Source organism: Erpetoichthys calabaricus, chromosome 3, assembly GCF_900747795.2.
Source record: "Erpetoichthys calabaricus chromosome 3, fErpCal1.3, whole genome shotgun sequence".
In the NCBI taxonomy this organism is placed as follows: Eukaryota; Metazoa; Chordata; class Cladistia; order Polypteriformes; family Polypteridae; genus Erpetoichthys; species Erpetoichthys calabaricus.
The window spans coordinates 285,868,301-285,893,457 of record NC_041396.2 but is presented as its reverse complement, the minus strand read 5'-3'; the positions used below and the strand labels follow the sequence as shown (position 1 = coordinate 285,893,457).

General features: G+C 37.4%; 1 protein-coding gene across 1 annotated transcript in view; it reads right to left on the bottom strand.

The window, feature by feature from the left end:
* Window positions 1-20,874, bottom strand: part of LOC114644556 (T cell receptor beta chain MC.7.G5-like) — a 56,180-nt gene extending 35,306 nt beyond the window's left edge. Inside the window, exons 1-3 of the mRNA XM_051924778.1 lie at window positions 20,729-20,874; window positions 20,310-20,634; window positions 13,812-13,893 (exon numbers count right to left, since the gene is read on the bottom strand). Coding sequence (XP_051780738.1) covers window positions 13,812-13,893; window positions 20,310-20,634; window positions 20,729-20,774 — 453 coding nt within the window. The 5' untranslated portion in view covers window positions 20,775-20,874. The remainder of the gene's footprint in view (window positions 1-13,811; window positions 13,894-20,309; window positions 20,635-20,728) is intronic.
* Between the last annotated feature and the right edge of the window lie 4,283 nt (window positions 20,875-25,157).

Here is a 25,157-nt window from a genome sequence, read left to right as displayed (position 1 = left end):
AATAAGTTGTTCAGTTTCTTTAGTTGTTAAGATGTTAAGTTCTGTATGCAGGGCCTGCCTTTTCCTGTGAAGAGCTTCACTTGGACGCCTGGCTTGTTCTTCATCTATTCTAGTAATTTCATTTCTTAGCTCTGACACTTTCTTGGTTTCTAATTTATTTCTATGGGAAAGATGTGAAATAATCTGGCCTCTTAGGAAGGCCTTTAGAGTTTCCCAGAGTGTTCCTGCAGAAACCTCTGTAGACGTGTTTGTCTCTAGGAAGAAGCTGATTTGTTTGGATATAAATTCTGTGCAGTTCTCGTCTGCCAATAAAAGAGGGTTAAGACGCCATCTGCGAGGTGAGTACGAGGGGCTTATTGATTTTAGCTCCAAGACTAGAGGGGCATGGTCAGAGATAACAATTGTGTCATATTTGCATGATTTAATTGTAGGCAGGAAATTATTATCTATAAAAAAATAATCAATTCTTGAGTAGCTATAATGCACTGGTGAGTAGAACGAATATGTTCTTGAGTTTGGGTTAAGAAACCTCCAGGGGTCTGATAAGTTGTGATCATTTAAAAACTGTGTAATTATCTTTGCAGTATTAGATGTCGTCCCCCCTGTCACGGGAGTCCTATCTAAGAGTGGATTTAAAACACAATTAAAGTCCCCAGCCATCATAATTTTATGAGTGTTCACATTGGGAATGGATGCAAATAGATTTTGCATGAATTCCTTATCATCAACATTGGGTGCATAAACATTTATCAAAATCATTTTACTGTTATATAAGTTGCCCATGACCATCACATATCTCCCTTCAGGGTCCGACACTACCTCTGATGCTACAAATGGAACTGTTCTATGTATGAGAATTCCCACCCCTCTAGTTTTCTTTATAAAGCTAGAATGGAACATTTGGCCAGTCCAGTCTTTTTGTAATCTGAACTGATCCTTGGTTAGTAAGTGGGTCTCCTGTAAAAATACTATTTTAGCGTTTAAGCCTGTTAGGTGAGAGCATACTTTCTTTCTCTTTAATTCGTGATTCAGGCCTTTAACATTCCAGCTCACAAAGTTAACTGTCCCATCATGGAGACATTGATTCTGAGTTTTTAATGTCATTTTATAATTTTAATTGGTAATATGGCAGTTTTAATCTTAGTTTCAAGATTCCCCAGGAGTTGTTGCATGTTAGCCTGTTGCTGCATTGATAGTTATAATTATAAGGATTATAAGAATAGATTAAATATAACCTGCTCTCCTTCTCTCCCCCCTTTATCCCCCCACCCCCCCATTTTGCCTCCCCACATGAGGCTAGACCCCACTTCGCGATGTTCCAGTCCTCTGACATACGAAGAGACAGAGCACGTCCAAAACAAAACAAACCCCACCCTGCAGCGGCGTTACAGAATTAAAACAGAGATATCTTTTACAGTTAAATCCTTAATACTATCTGCCGAAAATGTTCTCATTAACAATATTTAAGACTGAAATAATCTTCAGCGCTTTTAAGTTAAGATATTAAGATTAAAAAAAAAAAAACAACCCTGGGAGTGATTTTAAAAACTAGTCTAGGATAAACCTGGTAATTCATACTGTAATAGTATAATGGTAATTGTATAAATAGTAGAACAAGCATTAAACCAAGGGTATGAAGTTAAACAGTCTACTTTAAGGTATAGTAAAATAAAAAAAATAAAAAAAAATAAAACGAATCCTACTTTAATCACTTCCACATTTTCACACTCACGTCTATAACTCTATAACTCTGATTAAAACATAAACATATAACATATAAAGTCCAGCTAAAAACAAAAAAAAAAAAAAAAAAAGAAAATACGATGTATAATTATAATACCAGTCTCTTTAAACATGGATCCAGCGATCAGATCATAGGTCTTTCCCGTGCCTTGATAGAATACGGCTCTTTAATTTTAATTAACTTTCAAAAAGTGTCGGAAACAGCTTCTTTAATTCTTTTTCAGCTTCTTCTTTGCTGAAGAAGATATAATGTCCATCTTGAACTTCCACTTTCAGTTTGGCAGGATACAAGAGGCTGTATTTGATATCGGCTTCCCGTAGCATCCTTTTAATGTCGATGTAGGATCTGCGTTTTGCAGCTGTTGATGGTGAGAAGTCGGGAAAAATACGAATAAGATTATTTTCGAATATAATCTCTTGCTTGTGTCTGAGAAGTGCCATCACATCAAGCTTACATCTTAGTCGTTCGAAGCGGACAATAAAAGACCTAGATTTAAAGGCGCTTGGTATCTTTGTGCGATAAGCCGTGGCTATCTCATTGTCGAGTTTAAAGTCATCTCCAATTATTTTAGACAGTAATTCTACTGCAAATTTCACTGGGCTTGAGCTTTCTCGTTTCTCGGGTATACCCTCAATTCTTATATTATTTCTTCTGCACCCATCCTCCAGGGCTGCAAGTCTGTCTCCAAGTTTTTTGTATTCCAAATTCGCAGCTGTGGCTTTTTCATCGGCGTTAGATGCCATTTGTTCCGCTGTTTCCACTCGAGCCGTGAGTCCCTGCTTAACGTCTTCCAGCTGATCTGAAACGTCATTAATATGATCATCAAGCCTTTTCAGTTTGGAGTTAGTTTCTTCAATGTGTTCCACTAATTTCTCCAACATGCCTTTAAAGTTCACGTCGAAACGTTCAAATAGACGCGTTTCCTTATCTTTGTTATCCTTCTTGAGCTCAGTGGCCACCTTCTTAAGATCATTTGTGTTATCTTTCTTAAGCTCCTTCATGGCCGTAACTATGGCAGTGGACTGTGTAGCGATCATCTCTTTCTGTGTAGCGATCATCTCTTTCAGTTCGGACAGTTCGCTTCTGCTTTCGTGCTCCGCAAGTGAAAATGCAGCTCCTGTTACAGGCTCGCGATGAGTAGATGAGAGCACGTCCTGCAGAGCCCTTTCTAGTCTCGAATGATCCTCAGAAATCGGCGATCCCTCGCGACCTGTATCACTTGCGCCTTCGCTCCCATTTTCACTCTCGACTGGAGACGATACAATGGAGCGGGGTCCCAGGATTTCTGCGCACTCTTCTGCCTGTTCTAGGTCAGTCTCCGTGATGCCATACCTTACACTTGCACTCAGGCCGGAAGTCTGTCCGGACTTCGATGCAGCTTTAAGTTTCTTTTCCGGTTCTTTCTGACTTTTCTTCTTGTTACTCATGCTTGTATATTGTAGTGGAAGTTCCTTGGTCGGGTTAAATACAGGATACCTCTAAATAATATGAAATACGTGGGAAAATAAAGCCGCTGCTAGCGGAGCTCTGCTTCAGACGTCCATCTCCTATAAACGGACGAAACCAATCAGCCTTTCAACTTTTAACTTTTAGTTTACAATTTGGTTCTGACATTCTTTCTTTTTGACTTTTGGTTTTGACCCTAGTTTTGCCTTGACTTTGCTCTTTTCCCTGTGCCTCATTCCTTTTATCTGAAGGCAAAAAAATGTTAGTATAATGTCAGTTTAACTGAATCAGAGTTCAGTTTGACATTTTCCCTTTTTACAACATAATCTAGAATCTGTTCTTTCCAGCTGAAATGATATAGTAAATATAACATTTTTTTAGTATCCTGGTAAAAGATAAAATAATTCATGCAATCATTCCTAATTAAATATATAACTGCAATGCATTATACACAGGCTAGTTAGATGGTCCTTTCTGTAATCTCTAGTTAGGTCAAAATTCTGATGAAGGATGAATTACTAGAACTAGGAAGAACATCCACATTATTCTTGTTCTCTGTTCTATAAACTGATTTTACATTAAGTTCAGGGATGATTCAAAATGATTTTTCATGTTCTTCTTACAAAGAAATCTTTAAAATTCATGGGCCTTACGTAACAGCAAAAATATCAATGACTACATGACACAGTTGACATTTTGATGTTAGGACTCTAGTCATATAATGGTTCCAAAGATAAGTTAAACTTCTGTGCAGGTCAGGCCTTTAGTTACAGGGCTACATATCTGTGTGGTCATCTGCCTGCTTTTATAGGAGATTCACAATTTGTTGTGCCATATAAACATTATCAGAATATGTGTTGCCTATTTTAACATATCATAAATAAAGCTATTGATTAGACTACCATTACAATGTTGTTTGTTAGTCATTAGTATGTAAAGAAAGTGTAGAAATAATTCTGATTTGTTACTGATTATCCTCTATTTTTGTTTCTCTTTATGGTATGTCTCTTTGTGGTATGCTGAAGTGGCATTTGGATCCACTAGGTAGGTAGATAGATAGATAGATAGATAGATAGATAGATAGATAGATAGATAGATAGATAGATAGATAGATAGATAGATAGATAGATAGATAGATAGATAGATAGATAGATAGATAGATAGATAGATAGATAGATAGATAGATAGATAGATAGATAGATAGATAGATAGATAGATAGATAGATAGATAGATAGATAGATAGATAGATAGATAGATAGATACTTTATTAATCCAAAGGGGAAATTCACATACTCTAGCAGCAGCAGCATACTGATAAAAAAAAAAAAACAATATTAAATTAAAGAGTGATAAAAATGCAGGTATAACAGACAGTAACTTTGTATAATGTTAACGTTTACCCATCCCCCAGGTGGAATTGAAGAGTCGCATAGTGTGGGGGAAGAACGATCTCCTCAGTCTGTCAGTGGAGCAGGACAATCACAGCAGTCTGTCGCTGAAGCTTCTCCTCTGTCTCGAGATGATACTGTTCAGTGGATGCAGTGGATTCTCCATTATTGACAGGAGCCTGCTCAGTGCCCGCCGCTCTGCCACGGATGTCAAACTGTCCACATCCATGCCTGCAATAGAGCTTGCCTTCCTCACCAGTTTGTCCAGCCATGAGGCGTCCCTCTTCTTTATGCTGCCTCCCCAGAACACCACCGTGTAGAAGAGTGCACTCACCACAACCATCTGGTAGAACAGCTACAGCATCTTATTGCAGATGTTGAAGGACGCCAGCCTTCTAAGGAAGTATAGTCGGCTCTGTCCTCTCTTGCACAGAGCATCAGTATTGGCACTCCAGTCCAGTTTATCACCCAGCTGCATTCCCAGGTATTTATAGGTCTGCACCCTCTGCACACAGTCACCTCTGATGATCACAGGGTCGATGAGAAGCCTGGTCCTCCTAAAATCCAACACCAGCTCCTTGGTTTTGCTGGTGTTCAGTTGTAGGTGGTTTGAGTCGCACCATTTAACAAAGTCCTTGATTAGGTTCCTACACTCCTGCTCATGTCCACTCCTGATGCAGCCAACGATAGCAGTGTCATCAGCGAACTTTTGCACGTGGCAGGACTCCGAGTTGTATTGGAAGTCCGATTTATATCGGCTGAACAGGATCGGAGAAAGCACATTACCATACTACTGCTCCAGGCCAGGGGAAGTGACACTAGAGATATTAGGTATTGTGAAACTGGGGAATCCTGAAAACACAGGTACAAAGCAATTTCAAGAGTTTCCTACTAGATGAGGGAGAACACTGTCAAAAACTGCAACTAGAAACCAAATGAGCCGAGAACAAATCTTTATCAAAATAAAAAGGTTTATTTTCAAAAAAAGGCTCTGCAATATACAATGCTCCATAGAGTACAACGCAAAAGGCAAGGTGATACAGCAAAATGCATTCCAAAACAGAATCCAGTAGTGATGGTAAAAACAGAGCAGAGGTTCAAAATATCAAATATCTCAATCCCAATATGAAATCCAAAGTCTAAGTCAAAAACAGAGCACAAGGGTTGGAAATCTAGAAAACTCAAATCAATAGCAATAATAAAAGAAACACTCCACTCCCTAGAGCATTCATAATGAAAGGCCAGGAACCATGGGAGACAACCCCTTAAATAGGGAGGAAGGCCATTCCTGAAGGAGATTGGCAGGTGGCCCTGTCCCTTGGGAAGTTTCTCACAAAACACAAGGGTTATAATCTAGGCTACACCCCTTTCCCAACACGCACATAGAAAAATGTACATTATGAACAAAAGAAACATTAATAGTAATAAATTATACAAAATTAAACAAAACAGACAATAAACACAACTGTGAACAACAGCTGGGGGAAAATGCTGGCTGAAACATGACATTAGGAGCCTTAGACTAAGCAAAAAAGGGGTTTCATCTTTTTTTGTCATACTATACAGCATATGTTTCTGATGTCAAAGAATATCCAAGATAGGTGGGCAGCTAGTTGAGGTAAGTCATTTGAATTGGGGTTTTGTCTGGCTTTGGTTGTAAGTTTAATCTTTTTTAATGAAATGTTGGCCCACAACTCCCAGAAATACTTTTAATTTTGAATAAATTATGGCTTTGAATTTGTATGCTAACTTTTGTGTCACTCGACTGATTAGCATCTACAGTTTGCAATTACAGTTAACAATAATTGACAGTTATGTAAAATACAAGTCTGTAGTCGCAAGAATGGAGTTTGGTCATATTTAAATTGAAAGGAGGAAGGGCCAGAAATGGAAAAAGAATCAAAGTATCAGAGTCAAAGGCAATGCAAATGGAAGACCTAAAGCAACTGGAAGGTTTTGAATTTAAATCTCTTTAATACATTAAATAGAAAGGAACCTGCCTCGTATAATGTTAGGGTGGAGGTTATATGTTTCTTCTCTTCACCATTTTTGTGAACATTTTGAATCTTTCAATATTTAAGGATTTTACCTCCATTTTGGGTCTGGCAGGACTGGAAGACTGCCTGTTGAGTTTTTGTCTTGCCTACCAGTGGCGAGGCCAAGTTTAGGATCAAACTCAGTGAAATCCTGGTTTTTGGAGACCTGCTCACCATCCTCCTGCTTTCTGCAGAAGGATTTCACAACAAATTGCTTCACCTTCTCCTATGGTACTATGTGGTTGTCCTTATGGATGTCACCGTGTTGGAGACTGGTTGCTAGGAAGCTGGGCCCTGTTGTTGTGAGGTGGTTTCCAGAGATTGCATGTCAGTCGGTACTAAAGTTAGTAGTTTGACTTTTTCAAAAGCCAGCACTATGCATACCTAATCATTCAAGAGTTTGAAATGTAAAAGTAAAATCTTTGTGTTTTATTGTTTTGTAAGTTTTTGCATTTACTGCTTATGACTTTTTTCTGAACTATGATTACAATTTGCATTTTGAGTTTCTTGGCTCTAGTTACAGATATGTTTCTGGCTTACAACTTAATACTCAACTTAATCGACCCTCTGCAGTTTGCATATCAGGAGAAGGTGGGAACAGAGGATGCCATCATCTATATGCTACACCGATCCCTCTCCCACTTGGACAAAGGAAGTGGTGCTGTAAGAATTATGTTTCTAGACTTCTCTAGCACCTTCAACACAATCCAACCTGTGCTCCTTAGGGACAAGCTGACAGAGATGGGAGTTGATTCATACCTGGTGGCATGGATCGTGGACTATCTTAAAGACAGACCTCAGTATGTGCGTCTTGGGAACTGCAGGTCTGACATTGTGGTCAGCAACACAGGAGCGCCACAGGGGACTGTACTTTCTCCGGTCATGTTCAGCCTATATACATCGGACTTCCAAAACAACTCCGAGTCCTGCCATGTGCAAAAGTTCGCTGATGACACTGCTATCGTGGGCTGCATCAGGAATGGGGAGAAGGAGGAGTATAGGGACCTAATCAAGGACTTTGTTAAATGGTGCGACTCAAACCACCTACACCTGAACACCAGCAAAATCAAGGAGCTGGTGGTGGATTTTAGGAGGCCTAGACCCCTCATGGACCCCGTGATCATCAGAGGTGACTGTGTGCAGATGGTGCAGACCTATAAATATCTGGGAGTGCAGCTGGATGATAAATTGGACTGGACTGTCAATACTGATGCTCTGTTGTGGCGAGCGCCCTATTCTACGCGGTGGTGTGCTGGGGAGGCAGCATTAAGAAGAAAGACGCCTCACGCCTGGACAAACTGGTGAGGAAGGCAGGCTCTATTGTTGGCATGGAGCTGGACAGTTTGACATCTGTGGCAGAGCGATGGGAGCTCAGCAGGCTCCTATCAATTATGGAGAATCCACTGCATCCACTAAATAGTATCATCTCAAGACAGAAGAGCAGCTTCAGCGACAGACTGCTGTCACTGTCCTGCTCCACTGACAGATTGAGGAGATCGTTCGTCCCCCAAACTATGCGACTCTTCAATTCTACCCGGGGGGGTAAACGTTAACATTTAACATTATACAAAGTTATTGTCTGTTTTTTACCTGCATTATTATCAATTTTTAATTTAATATTGTTTATTGTATCAGTACGTTGCTGCTGGAGAATGTGAATTTCCCCTTGGGATTAATAAAGTATCTATCTATCTATCTATCTATCTATCTATCTATCTATCTATCTATCTATCTATCTATCTATCTATCTATCTATCTATCTATCTATCTATCTATCTATCTATCTATCTATCTACTCAGCTCTCTGAGTATGATTCTGGTTACATGCCCTGGAATTTGTACATTGACATTACTGTACAATATATTCTTTACCAAGTTTGCTGATAGCACAGCTGTGGTAGGGCTGACATCTATCATCAATGAACAAACTGATCTGGATGAAGAGGAGAGACTGTCTCACAGGTGTCAGACCAACAGTCTTCTTTTGAATATCAACAAGACAAAGTAGCTAATTGTGGATTTTTGGAGGAAACAGCAGAGGCACTACCACCTCCTCAGTATTAACAGCATTCAGGTAGAGAGGGTGGACAGTGTCAGATACCCATTGTCCACATCACTGAGGATCTAGCGTGGTCCAGACACATTGACTCCTTGGTGAATAAGGAACGGTAATGTCTGTACCACTTCAGATGCCTCAAGGCACCATGAAAAGTGTTCTGAAAAGAAGTATCATGACCTGGCTTGAGAACTGCACACAGCAGGACTGCAAGGCACTTTAGAGAGTGGTGTGGTCAGCTGAATTCATCATAGGGTGTGCATGCACTAACCTCCAGGATATCTGCACCAAGTGATATCAAACTAGGGAAAGTAAAATTATTGGTGACACCAGCCATTCCAACAACAGACTCTTTTCTGTGCTTCAGTCAGGTAAATGTTATGGCTGTCTAAAGTCCATTTCAGAAAAACTGAGGAGGAGCATCTGTCCACAAGGTCTAGAAATACATGATGATGATGATTTTTATTATTATTATTACATATTTTATTTCTATCAATGTTTCCATTGCTTCCCTTTTTATTTATGTTATTAAGTTATAAGTTAAGTTATTGTCCTTTTTTGTTCGTCTCAAGGCACACTCATAGGAGTTGAGCAGCTAAGTATTTCATGGTATATTGTACTGTATCTAAAAAATCCTATATGACACATCAAATTAGATTTAATATACTATAAATACATTTATGTTGTATGAAACAGTATGTACTGCATTTGTCATATTATTATATTTATTATGACAAGAATACATACAATATTTGTTACTATGATTGACTATTCAGTAACCTTACAACTTATGGATTGAAGTTGTCTCTGAATCTGCAGGTGCAAGTAGTACTAGGGTGCTGTACCGTGTTAGCCATTATGAATGTAGAGAAAAGCCAAGCAAAATGACACCTTTTATTGGCTAACTAGAAAGATTACAATATGCAAGCTTTCGAGGCAACTCAGGCCCCTTCTTCAGGCAAGATTACATCTGAGTTGCCTCGAAAGCTTGCATATTGTAATCTTTCTAGTTAGCCAATAAAAGGTGTCATTTTGCTTGGCTTTTCTCCAGGTGCAAGTACTAATTGTATTCCAGATGGGAAGAATGAGGAAAATATCTGTGCAACATGAATGAGGCCTTATATAATAGTGTTTGTTTTTCTTAGGCAGCATTAGTTGTATACTGTATGTCCTGAACAAAAGACAGCTAGGTGACGATAATATTTTGTGCCACTGTCACCACCCACGGTAGTGTTTTGTAGTGATCTACAATCTTAAGCAGACCAATTCCAATTCTAGGATGATTTACTCCACTGTGAACCAGTAAAACTTAACGAGAATAGATGTGTTTTCTTCATAAGGCTGTATAAGTAGTGGGACTGGTGACACTTAAACTCCTTATTGACAATGACAAGGGCCAGGAACTAACCAAATCAAAATCCATTCAAGATGAGGTGGAAAGTCAATGCAGCATAATGTGGGTTAGAGCCTATTTTACTAGCACTGAGCACAACACATAAACCACCCCTAACAGGACATTGGTGAATTGCAGGATCACATAAATGAACAAACCCTGATGTGGCCAGTTTAGTTTTACTAAATATCCTTATGGTAAGATGTGGTTAGAAACCTGGTGCAACAACACAGGAACACAATTTCTGTATGGGCAGCATCCAGGCATCAGATTAAAACTCAGCCGAATGGATCTGAGAAACAGAGGCACTAACTACTGTGCCACCAAGCTTTCCTGATTTAGATATCATACTTATTTTATATCTGTTAATGATTTAATTTGTCTTAAAATGCATTCTACCATATCAAACTTTCAACCATTCTTCTAATTTTATAATGCTATGCATTTGTGGTTTCTTTTTAGTTCAGTCTACATGTAACACCACAAAAGTTTATTCTTTGCAGAAACACTTCATTACTTCACTGTGTTACTTACTGCACACAAATAAAATCCTGTGTCAGATGTCTCAGCATTATTCATTTCAAGTGTGATGTTCTCTCTTGTTGATCTTGTTGCTGTGAATCTCTTAGGTATGTTATTTCCATATTCTGGATTGTTCATAAATAATGAGAACACCACCAGATGAAGTTCAGTTGTGCTCTGCTGTCGATACCAGTACATGTTATTATAAGAAGCGCTCTGGTAACATTTTAAATTAACAGACTGGTTCTGCTTCACTATTACATTGGAAGGAGACTGGCTGACCATCACCGTGACCTGACCAATACAATCTGCAACAAACAAACTTCAATTTAATCATTTATATATTAAAAAAGAATTAAGAGAAATGTCTTAGATGATGAAAATCTCAATGAAACATAATAAAGAAACACATTAGAAAATAATATAAAATTACATAATAACATGTCTTCATGCAAACATTCAAATGTTTTTTTTATAATAAAACAAATCAAACTTCATTTAGAATATAAAGCAAAATATAAATGATATTTCCACTCACAAGGAAAATTAAAGATAATATAATATAAGGCCAAAGAGTGCTGCATTTCGATCTGTCTCATTTTGGAAGAAATGACCTCCCCTAAATTAACATATACAGTAGTAGATTCATTTATATCACACATGACAAGTAAAGTGACAGCTCATGATGTCACTGTTTCCTATTCCATTTCAAGATCAAGATCAAGTGGCTTTATTATCATAACATCCTTACACCGTATTGCAATATATAGTGGCATGAAATATGTTTCCCCGGGATCGCAGTTCAAAATATACATACACTAGACAAGTGCAAGACAGGTAGAGAACTACGTATAATATACTACAATAGATAAATAAAATAAAATAAAAACAAATAATAGGTAAGTGAATAGATAGTAATAAAGTGTAATAAATAAACAATTAATAAATAGTAACAGTAAAACTAATAATAAAAAGTAACAGTAGTGACAAGTGTGTAACAAATGTACTGCATATAAATTTGCTACTAGGGACAGATATGAAGGCAGCACAGAGTTCAGAGTCCATATTGCCAAAGGGTAGAAGCTGTTGTAGCTCCAGGTAGAACTGATTCAGATGCTAAAGTGCATTTTTACAGACGGAAGTGGGACAAAGAGACCAGGGTGAGGTGGAAGTGGTCCTTCTCAATGTTATAAACTGCGGATACAACACTTTACAGAGATGTATTCAACAGAGGGCAGAGAGTTTCTTAAGTGGTTTGAATAAGTTTCACTTGCAGGCTTTTGACTTCCAAAATCACAGAATGTGCAGAATTTTTCAAAGTAAAAATAAAATGAATATGGTTAGGTTAGGTTAGGTTTAGGTTAGGTTTCTTTATTTAGTCATGTTTACACAGGAAAACATGAAATTTGCCTTCTCAGTTGCATCTAATAACAGGTAACAGACAGAATGAAATAAAACAGACAAATAGAAATAAGAAAGGTTAAGGTAAGGCAGTTAGATAAAACATATTTATACCAACAACAACAACAAAAAAAGGTTACAGGGTATATATAAAAACCTTATCTCCGATATTTCTTATTGAAAAGTTGTATGGCACTAGGAAAAAAGGAGTTTCTGGAGCGATTTGTGTGGGTTTTCAAAGCAACTATCCTTCCTGATTTACTGAAGTTTAGTTCTACATGTAATGGATGTCTGTCATCAGTTGAGATGATTTCCAGTTTCTTTAGCATTGCCCTCTGACACACACTAGTCAAATCATCTACCTCAGCCCCAATAACTTTAGCTGCATACTTCGTAATCTGCTGAAGCTTTTTTGAGTTTTGGTTTGTCAGACTATTAAACCAGGCAATGAAACTGAAAGTGATCACGGACTGGATCATACTACGATAGAAGGACAACATGAGGTCCTTGTCTACTTTAAATAGTTTGAGTTTATGGAGGAGAAATAAGCGCTGGTTGCATTTAGAAAATATTTTTTTTGTATTTGTATTCCAGTTAAGATTGTTATCTAGGTAAGTTCCTAAGTATTTATATTCATTCACTATTTCTATCTCCTCTCCCAGAACTACAATAGGTGAACATACAGATTTCTGTCTCTTAAAATGTGTGTGTTTGAGGTGGTCCTTTGATAAACTGGTGGCCCATCCAGTGCTGTTTCATGCCTTGTGTCCAGTGCTGTTGGGAATGGTTTTTGGACCCCATGATCTTGTATTGGATGAAGCATGTATGAAATTGAAATGTGATGTTAAGTGAATTGCTGGCTGTGCTACAAAATGAAAGGTGATACTGTATTAAGTAAGTGAATTGCCTTCCATGTTAATGAACTATAAGGCTATTGTTTAACTTAGGCATAATATATTAGAATCAGGAAACACTAAATAACATAAAATACTGAAAACCTAAGAAAAGAGAATTAAATATTTTTCTTTCTTTTTTCCTTACATTTACAACGTGAATGCTGCTATTAGCACTGTTCTGTCAGAGGTCAAGACTCTAGGATTGAAATCCGAGCCAAGTCAACGTCAGTTTACAGATTGTAACATACCTACAGAGATTTCTTTCAGTGTAATTCTACAGTACACGCACCTGGTTAATTAATGATTCTAGTTTAGCACTACATGTGAGTATTCTGTAAGATAGATAGATAGATAGATAGATAGATAGATAGATAGATAGATAGATAGATAGATAGATAGATAGATAGATAGATAGATAGATAGATAGATAGATAGATAGATAGATAGATAGATAGATAGATAATACATTTTTATATAATTGCTAATACTTTGATAAGTCAGACACGTTTGCAAAATAAGTTCTGTGAATTAAATTAATATCAAGAAAGAACTTTTTTATGTTACAGTATGCACACATGATTGCTGGAATACATGCTCCCCTCCTCAGAATAGACCAGGAGCAAATATAAAAAGTAAACGAAAAAGTTGGATGCACAACTGGTGTTTTACTTTTTACATTAGTGACTCTGTATGTCCTTTCACTGTGTCACTAGCTGCACACAAATAAAATCCTGTGTCGATTGTCTGAACATTTTCAATACTGAGTATTATTTTCTCTAATGCTGACCTTGTAGCATTAAATCTTTTTGGTAAATGGTCACCGTATTCTGGCAAGCTATTGTATGGAGAGTAAACAACCAGTTGTAGCTCATTTGTGCTTTGCTGTCGATACCAGTACATGTATGTTTTAGTAGCACTCTGGTGGCACTGGATCTTCGCAGACTGCTTCTGATTTATTATTATATTGAGAGGTGACTGGTTGATCACTGTAGTGGACTGGCAAAGAATATCTGTAAAGTGCAAAAAAAGAAAGCATTGATCAAAGATACAATCCAAAAAAAAATTAAACTTTTATTGAATTTTTTTTAATTAAAATTAATGTTTTTATTTAATTAATAATATTAAACTGGAACCCATTTAAGCTCTACATATTTTTGTCAAACTATAAAAGTAAAACTCTTTCTTGAAAAGAAGTAAATGCATTCTTCACTAAAAATGAATTGTCAATATCACTTACATGTTATAAAAGAGATAGCATGCCAAAATGCAAATGAGCACTGCATTTTGGAGCACATCTTAGAATATGTGGTTGACTAACGAACACAAAGATTAACTGCACTTCTACAATAAAAAGGCAGTTTTACCACAGTTTGTGATGTCAGCATTTCCTGTTCATTCCCCTTTCTTGCAAAGTCTTATAAAAAAGTCTCCTGAAAGGTGTTACAACAAAAACGAAAAGGAATTCTGTGGTCAAATTTAGAAAGCCAGTGGAATATTGTATGGTTTTAGCAATACAATCAATAAGGAATACAATTATAATTGCTAAATACTTTAGTGTAATGGGCTAGAATTCAGTATTCTAAAGAAAATTGGCATTTCTGTGTATTGCTTAGTGTAATGGGCTATAAACCAGTGTTTTAAAGAAAAGGCAGAATTTGCTTGGCTCTTCTCTACAAAGAAAAGGCAAAATTTCTGGAAAATTCTGCTACAGGTTATTGTTGATAGCTATCTACAGGACATAAATATTAACCTGCCTTGCTATACTCAGACTGCTTTGATTTAGTATCTCATCTACACACAACGTGGGGATACAGAACTGTCTGCTTCCTTTGAAAATTAACGAGTTCTGGGGACATTTGTTTCTAATCAATTACTCAATATAAATGTGTTTGCACTATTTGTTATGCAGAGGAAAGTGGCTTGTACCATTTTTTGAATGATTGCCATGTTGATCTATGCAGAAATTGAAGCATTTATATATCTCTAGGTAAAGGAGAATAAAACATAACAGAGAAGTATGGTCTGAGACTCAGGACTGCTGCCTGTTTCTGATATGCTTTTCACCATATCGCTGTGGCTACACCCTGTAGCAACAGTGGCTTGTACCTGGCCCAGGTTCCCCTAGGCCTGAGGTCGGTAACATTAGCATAACAATTCAGATAAGTCTTCTATTTTGAAAAAGACATTTAACTGACGGGCGGCATGGTGGTGCAGTGGTAGTGGTTCTACCTTGCAGTAAGGAGACCCAGGTTAACTTCCCGGGTCCTCCCTGCGTGGAGTTTGCATGTTCTCCCTGTGTCTGCGTGGGGTGCTCCGGTTTCCTCCCACAGTCCAAAGACATGCAGGTTAGGTATATTGGCGATCCTCAATTGTCCCTAGTGTGTGTGTGTATGTGTGTGTCCTATGGTGGGTTGGCGCCCTGCCTGGGATTGGTTCCTGCCTTGCACCCAGAGTTGGCAGAAATTGGCTGCAGCAGACCCCCGTGACCCTGTGTTAATATATATTGCGAGTTGGATAATGACTGACTGACAGTTGATTGCCATTTTTGACCTTTAATCAAAACTTCAGCTTACAAGAAAATTTTTATTTAATCTTATTTAAGTACTTCCAAGCAGAAGGGTAATTCACAATATAATAAATAATAAATAAATCATTTATATTTCTACAAGTCACCTTTCAGCTCTGCAGCAATGGAGGATGGATGACAAGATGGATATGCCAGGAGAGAGGTTTAGTGGTTCCAGCTGTGTATTTGGCTTGTTCTTTGACAATGAAAAGGTTTTCTATTGAAATTCTACCTCTTAACTTATATTTATTTATTTATATAGATAATTTATATTTATAAATTATCACCCTGATACTTTATTATATTTATTTTCTATATGGTTGCCTAAATCATTCATTTCAGATTACTGATCATCATTAGTTAACACAAAACCATCTTGGAGAATTCAAAAATTAGGGATACTGTAAAATGCACTGCTCCATGTCATAAACATGAAACATGACAACCAATTAAAGCAAAGGTGAGAAGGCTCCAGATTTAGAGTGACCTCATGCGTATGAGATTAATTTTAAAGTGGCCTAATGAAAGAGAAAAAAAAAAAGCTCATTCAATCAGGAGAGTATTTTTTGACAAAATAACACATTTCTTTAAAATGCATTGCATCTTCCAGCATTCTTTAAGACAAATTATATAAATTCTGACTGTGTTAGTCTAATCTTTTATAACATATGTGAATATCATTGGCATCTAGTGTGAATTCTTTTCAAAACACAATAGCTCAAATATCATAACATTTTCAGACCTGTTTCTTTCATTCTTGAATCATGGAAAACTGAACCAGCTCTAAAGAGAGCAACACTTCATGGTCTCATTCACAAATAACACAAAAAGGTGTAGCCTTTCTCCAATGTCTTCATTTCATCTGTTTGATGTGTTAATTAACATTTTGGTCTGCTTAAATTGATTGTGCCTTGTAATGTACTAATACCTCACCCAAGGTTAAACCTAAATCTGCTGAGACAAATTTTGCCTTGTGTAATTCTCTAATGTTAAATGTTAGTTCAGATGATGGGAGAACACAGACTTACATAAAGTGTGACATATTGGCCCAGTGATTAACACCGCTGGTTGATAGCTTTAGCAAGGTTTTGTAGATTTTAATTTCTCCTCAATGTCTAGCTGTGCAATGTTTTAACATGCTTTCAATGCTTCACTTTCACTGGCACTTTGATTGTCTTCAATACTCAAATTACACATTTTATTTATGACTTTGTCCAAGAATGATTTCTGCTTTGCATCCAGTGCTTCCATGATATAATCTAAATCCCCAAATTCATAATAGGTTGGACATGCCAACTAGAATTTCACTGTCCTCTGTACATGTACTACTACTACTGTATAACCTAACATGGAAAAAAGGAATCTGAAAATCTATGCATTATACAATAATGATTTTCACACATCTTTGTAATGCATGTATAGTATCATACAATACAATACAACAGGGATTGCAACAATTTTTTTAAACAAAGCATTATTTTTTTTGGTTTCATTAAAAAATCAACTAAACCCACTTAATAAAAATCTAGGGAAATGGAAATCCAGAGGCTACCCAATAACATAGGGCACAAGGCAGGAAGCAACCTTGGAAAAAACATCAGTGTATTACAGAGGAATATTACTCACTCACTCTTAAAGGAACTATTCAAGTTCACCATTAGTCAGTCAGTCATTCTCCAGCCCGCTATATCCTAACACAGGGTTACGGGGGTCTGCTGGAGCCAATCCCAGGGCGCAAGGCAGGAACCAATCCTGGACAGGGTGCCAACCCACTGCAGGACACACACATAACCACACACCAAGCACACATACTAGGCACAATTGAGAATCGCCAATCCACCTAACCTGCATAACTGTGGACTGTGGGAGGAAACTGGAGCACCCGGAGGAAACCCACACTGACAGGGGGAGAATATACAAACTCCACGCAGGGAGAACCCGGGAAGAGAACCCATGTCTCCTTACTGCAAGGCAGCAGCACTACCACTGCGCCACCGTGCCACCCTGACCAATAATCTTAACCCATTTTGGGTTAAAAAAAGATGAAACTCAAAAAACATATTTCAACATATTTCCAGTGTTGTTTATTGAAATATACCTCTGCTTCTATTTTAGTGCCTTTTTGTATATTTGTGAAGTGCTTTGAACATTAGAAAGGAACTATAAACACAATGTTAGATTGCAGATTAAAATTTGTCTCCCTGGACAGCTTCTTTGCATGTACTTTTAGTTTATCAGAATAATTTGTGTTGGGGTATGAACTGTATAAAGGTAGCAAGCAGAAGAAATAAGAGGGCATTAGGATCTGAAACTGAATAATTCTGCTTAGTAATATTCCTTTGAAAATGCTGGGATAAAAACTTAACTATAGTGCTTATAAGTAGTCTTTTAAGATTGACACATTTATTAGTCTTCATTTGGTCAGGGATATGACCCCTGTTCCTGGACACTAGTGGCTTCAAGGACGGAGTCGAGAGTTATCGTCCAAAAGCTGAGTTTTGTCTTTGTAGATAAAAAAAGGAAGATGGATTAATGGTGGTGCAGACTTGGAATCCTTTCCTAGCATACCTAGAGAGGCATTAACTGGAAAAGACACACAACGAGCACACATCTTACTGTATATGAATATATAATTATAACAGAAATCTGAATTAAATATAGGCTGCCCCAGCATGTCTCTACAAAAATAAATATTTATTATTATTATTATTACAAGAGGGCTCTGCCCCCTGCTCGCTTCGCTCGCCTACCTCCGGCGTTTTGAACCCGTGCCCGCTGGGCAGCCACGTGTGAGGATGACGCACGTTTTATATGGAGCGTTCGCCCGTGTCACTCTGGGGCCCCCCACTGTTAATACGGAGCTCCGTCCGTACTATTATGCGGTGCATTGTGGACTACTGCGGACCCCGTAGTGTTTCCCGTTTCAGTTTGTATCTCGATCAGTCGAGCTTTGGTTTTTGAAGCTTTTGAATTCCAGTCTTCATTATCAGTAACCTGCTGTCCATGTGTTTGGCCCCCTCGTTTAACCTGTTTATGACGTCTTACTTTGTTTTCTACTCTGTCTTTTATTTCTGATCTCGCTTTATTCTGCTTTTGTTTCAATGACACCTGGTTCGTGGTGAATATAATTTCCCTTTTTCGAGTAATAATTTTCATTTGTTTGCGATACTGTGATGTTTATCGTACTGTTAATAATACATCACTGTAATGTGATTCACCTATGCTGTATAGGTTAGATGTGTGAGGATGACGTATGTTTAATACGGAGAGTTCGCCCGTGTCACTCTGGGTCTCCCCACTGTTACTACGAAGCTCTTTCCGAACTATTATGCGGTGCATTGTGGAGCATTGCGGACTCTGTAGTGTTTCCCGTTTCACTTCGTATCTTGTTTAGTCGAGTTCTTTCTTTTTGGAGCAGCGCCTGCCTGGTCTGCGGCATATCAGACGCACGTTGTAGGCGCCTGCGTTCATTAATTATATCCAGGCAGGCGCGTGTTTGTATCTCAGTCACTGGAGCTGTGTCGTGTTGAATCTGTGCCTGCTTTGCCTACGCAGTTTGAGACGCGCGTTGTAGGTGTCCACATTCATTAGATTTGTCCACGCGGGTTCTGTGTCGAAGCTGTGTTACTTGTTGAGCTGTTTGGTTTTGGAGCCGAGACAGTTTTGCTTCCGCGGTTTCAGACGCGTGTCCGTACCATCTCGGGTTTGTTGTATGAACCTTTGTGGACTCCGTAGGGGGCGTTGACTCTTCTTGTTTTACTATGTCTCCTCCTGCGCTTTAACCACGCATTAGTGCCACTCACAATATGGCGGCGACGCCTGCACTTCCGTATTATGTCGTTTTACCATGCTGTGTACCTCCGCTGTGTGGTGTGAACGTTTAACTGTCGTTGTTTCTGCCTTTATATTCTGTATCTCGGTGTGCATGTGTTTCGTGCCTAGGTTTTTTTGAAGCTGTTGCATTCCAGTTTTCATCATCTGTAACCCGCTCTCAATGTGTTCGTCCCCATTCTTTAATCCCTTTATAAAGTTTTACTTTGTTTCCTACTCTGTGTTTTATTTCTGACCTCGCTTTATCCTGCTTGCGGCATGTCAGACGGTTCGTAGTCTTTCTCGTTTTACTCTGGGCAGGGGGGCTTAGTTCTGTAACCTGCTCTCCATGTGTTTGTCCCTGTTCTTTAACCTCTTTATGACGTTTTACTCTGTTTCCTACTCTGACGGTTCGTTTTGCTGGGGGGGGGGGGGTTAAGGCTTTGTGTGTCTCCTGCGCACATGCGTAGTCTCTCCCATTTCACTGGGGGGGGGGCTTTGTGTGGCACTTGCGCACTATGTCTTTTGCGTCCACTGGCAGGTCCCTGCGTCCATATCCGGTTTACCATTCTCGTTTAGTAATATGGATTATTATTATTATTATTATTATTATTACCATCCTCCTCTCAGTGCACTAAGATACACTGGTGTGTTGGCCAAAGATTTGAGCAGCAGTTGCAGAAGAAAACCAGTCCACTATAGTACATGCACAGACTGAGAATCTCAACCTCATCCAATGTCTTGAGCTGTAAAAGTTCTTGGCCTTCTTGGGATGTGAGATGTGGAGACACTCAGCATCTGCTTTTGGATGTAGAAGATAATGCATTGTGAGGAGCTTTTAGGTTATTCAATCCCTGATCTGTAGCTTTTATTATTATTATTATTATACTTCAATCAACTTGGCATCATCAGCACAGATGACGAATGGGGCAGTGATGTAGGTGTACACCAGAATAACAAGGCTGGCCTTTATCCTGTTACTATTTCTGTGGTTGTATATGATTTCCTTTCTGTAATTTCTTTTTCTGTTGGTTTATGTAACATATTTACTCAGCTCTGTGCCAGTGTGTCACACTTGTCGCACAGTAATAGACTGCAGTGTCTTCAGGCTTGACATGATTTATTTTTAAGGAAGATTTCAGGATTTCAGCTCTGGTTAAGTTAAAGACGTCTTTAAACCCATCTTCATACTGCTCATCTTTAGAGCCATAAGAAAATGCTATTAAAGTCAATGCTTTGCTTTCAGTTTGACGATACCAGAATAAACGAAGATGCGTGCTATCCTTGTGATTGCAGTGTAAAGTCACAGCTTTGCCCACATTTGACACTAAGAGGACTTCAGGATGCTGAATTATGTCAACTGCCTCAGTACACCCTGAAAGAAAACACAAAATAAAAAAAAAAATTATCATCAAAGAGGCATATAATCAGGTACAATAGTGAGTAATAACTTAACAAACAAGCTAAACCTGTGAATAAAAGTAGCAAATATGGAAGAAACCCAAAAGCTAGCATAGCTGAAGTGTGTGGAGTAGCCAGAATGCATAATGTTGTTGAAGTACAGTATGAGTTTAATTTCAGCCTGCCACTGTGACATCATTTGTGACATCCGGTCACATGATTTGCACTACAATAATTTGAAATTATCTTGCTGCTCATTCTACAATTATTTGAAACAGGGCTAATTTTTTTATAAATTAAATTCAATGACAATTGAATTATATACATTCCTCTGAATCAATCTGTATTTCTCTGCTTCTTTTGTTTGTTACTTTATTTTTTTAAGTATATGTTTTCCATTGTGAATCTAGAATTCACCCTGTAGCATACAAATTGGTCCAATATATTTTACAAACTTACAAAGATTAGACTAGATCAGGGGTGGGCAGATTCAGTCCTGGAGGGCCGCAGTGGTTGCAGGTTTTTGTTCCAACCCAGTTGCTTAATTAAAAAACAATCCTTGTCAATTATTTAATTGCATGGCTTGCTAGTGCTTTAACTCTGCCATGCCAGGTCATTCTCATATCCTAGATTTATTTTCCTTTCTAAGGATATCATCCAAATGATTTGAAGTCTAAAACAGATGAGTAATTCTCAGTGCTTCACTTTTTTCTCTTCACTTTCCTTCCAAGTATTTAATTAAACCAAATAGTGCGTGATAAATACACACAGGTGTAAATGAAAACAAGCTAAATGGAGAAATGCTGGTCTCTTTTGTCATTTGCATGGTATTGCTAATTAGGAGCAATTAAAAACCAAGAATACAGCTGTTTAAGACTAAAATAAGCAATAAGGGTTCAAAATCTTAACGAGCGAGGCAACTAAAGTGAAGCTGAAGTGTTACTTGAGCAATGAGGGCTTCTTATTAAGCAATTGGGTTGGAGCAAAAACCTGCAGCCACTGCGGCCCTCCAGGACTGAATCTGCCCACCCCTGGACTAGATTATATTAACTGTATTCATCCCATGGGGATATTCAAAAGCATATAGCAGCAGAAACATATTAAACAAGAATACAGACTCACAGGAAAGAAAATACAGCCAATCAATCAATCAATGAATCAATAATCATTAATTTTTTAATTATTTGATTAAATTAATTTAAAAATAAACTTCACAAATACTTCTGGTGGAAGCTTTGATATGTGCTAAAATACATAAGATTTCAGTGATTGAAAGTGTAAAACTAACAAGAAATAGTTGTATACATCTCCTTTGGGCCAGTTTAGATTAATCATTTCAGATATTTTGCCAATTTTTGATTCAGTATGTAGAGAAAATTAACTTGAGCATGTGAAAAATGTGTATATTACAAACAAATGGTTCTGAGTTTGAGAATTGAGCTGAGATCAGTAAAGATGTAACGTAACAACTCTATTCAATGGACGACTGTCCCATTCCATTTTAGAGGAATCAATTATCTATGGATATTGCAAATTTGAACATTTGCAATATTAATTACTGCCGCCATTGTCATTAACTCCATAATGGTGTGTTTGACACAGTTTGTGTCTCATAGTATTTATGGTTTTGGTTTTGAACTAGTGTTCCTTTCTTGTGGTACTTTTCTCCTGTTGATATATCCTATTGATTTTTCTCCAAACTGTGATTTACTATTAATGACATGTTACCTGGTTCATTAGTTAGTAAATATGAGTCAGCCATAGAATGCTATCTCATGTATGACTAAAACCTTATATTTATTGCTGTAAATTCAGGTTCTTAACAACTTTCTTTTATACATCAGTTTTATTTTTGCAGAAGTATTAACCATTAAAATTTAAGTCAGAACAGGTCCCAGGCTGCACTATTCTGAGTTACTATATTTCAATAGTATAGTGTGAGGCTGGAGTTGTAGGAAATAAAAAAGGTGATGAAAGAAAAAGTAATAACATCCTCTTTCTGTTTATTATCACCCTACAAATACTTTAAATAAAGGATGTGGAACTCATTACCATCCAAGAATTATTTATTCATTTTCACTTTTCAGATCTAAGCTTGAAACTCATCTGTTTAAGACTGCTTTTTCTCTTTGATTACATTTGCCCTGTCAGATTTTAACTTTTTTTTTTAATTTCATTTTTTAATTTTTGTTTATAATGCAATTCTTATCTTTAGTTTGGTGTCCTTGAGTGTTTAGAAATTACTTTAGTGCTTGCTACCTTAAAGATCTAGATCTTAGGTCAATCAACATGGTTACTGCATGTGTGGAGAATATATAATATTATATTTGTTGGATTGGTTTTCTTTTATGTATGTTTCTTCTATATGCCAAAGTTGTACAGTTACAACAGTATAACTTTTTCTGAAATAAACTGATTCCCGTGTGATGCTAGAATTTGTCTTCCCTTCACCATGTAATGGAAAAGCAGATACAGAAATAAATGGATTAATAAAATTTCTTTACATGGTTTTAGATGTCATCAGAGGGGAATAAAAAGCAAAGACACACAAAAATTGTGATGCTGAACTGATTATTGTTATTGCTCAGAGTCAGACATTTTTCCTGCATGAGCTCCATTGTAAAAATATAGTATCCTCACATTTGCATCATTATTATTGAATAACTAAAAAAATAAAATAAAATAGTTATTTTAACAAACAAATCAATCCATCAGTATACATATACAGACGATTACATGAATTTGGAAGGTTTGATAAGTCTAAGTTAAGTCCGGTAAACTTTAAGCTTTTTAAACTTTTGTATCTGTCACACAAATACAAGAAAATAACCCAAGATAGATAGATAGATAGATAGATAGATAGATAGATAGATAGATAGATAGATAGATAGATAGATAGATAGATAGATAGATAGATAGATAGATAGATAGATAGATAGATAGATAGATAGATAGATAGATACCTCACGCTGAAACAAAAAGTGGTTAAAAGCTCATAGGTGCAAATAATAATAAGCGTAAAGATACGATTAAAATGCTATTCAGATCGCATATCAAGAGCTATAATTAGGAATCCATTTTACTTTTTATAGTCTGCAATAAACTACCATTCTCAACGCACATTAATATTCTGAAAAAATCGCTACAGATTCTTTTGAAGATTTTTTAAATTGCCATTTCAATAGGAGACGCTGGCTACACTGGCCTTTTCGCATGACATATCTCCCCGTTTTTGCCAAAAAAGTGTCTATAAAGGAGGACCTCTCTTGGGTGGATATCAAAACGTTCAGTATGCTTACTTTTGAGTAGTTTAAGCAGAACTAACTGACAAATTATTAAAGATCGGGTCGTTCTTAATAAATAAACGCTTACGAACGAATTACGAATTATATTTGGGTGTGTCTGAGTTGTCCGGAATGGAACCGTGTACTGCAATGTCGAGTTCTAATTACCGTCACAAGAATTCGAACAAACTCCAACAATTCTGCCACCGTTAAGGCACAGTTGTTATTACACAACACAAATCCTTAAAGATTACACGTTTATTCTTCAAAAGAGCATATTGAATTATACTAGACTCCGCTAATCAGGTAATGAGGTTTATGTACAAGAAGTCTATGGCGCTGAACCATGGTGCCATGCCACGCAGTAATAAACGGCACTATCTTCTATCATAAGTTTATTAGCTAGAAGGGTAAATTCATTTTTATTATCATCGTGAACCACATTAAACCGATCGCCACAATTGCTTTTGACACATAACATTGTCAAAGAGTCTCCCCAACGTTTCTGTTTGAACCAGTACATAATAAAACTGCCCATTGTTCCATCTTCAATGGAACATGGCATTGAGACTGAAGTCTCTGACCGTGCCAATATCACTCCGAAGGTTTGTAGAACTTTCACATCTTCCGAAACATCTGAAAAAGAGGAATGTTTTCAATTAGTAGTTCTGTATATGACGATATCTGATAAATGTATTACGAGCACAAATAAAGCAAAGAAAGCGAAAATACAGCCATTGAATGGAAAAGGAATTGACTTGTTTTCAATAGCCTCAACCGTAACCAAATTAAATATTCACAGACTGACAAGGTTTGAAAAATTGTTGCTGGAAACTATAATTGTATGTAAAAAGACTGACATATAAGCAGTAGTAACTAAAAATATATAATTCAGTATACTTACATGATGAACAGCAGAGGAGACAAAGGAAAACAAATAGATGAACGTTAGCCATTTTCTTACTTCTGCGCAAGTATCTATATAAAGTTTATTGCTTCTTGCGAATGGAAAGGAAAAAAGAGGAGAGCATCGGTCAATTAACTGCGGTACAGGCATATGGAGACTTCCTGAGAGCGCGCTTTTCATTGTTTTCCCCTTCTCTTTCTTCAGTAGCCTAATATAGTAACAGGATTTAAAACATTCGCAACCCTCCCTCCACACAGGTATTTCCCTGGATCATGTTTCATGCTTTCCTATTTACTAATGTAAGAA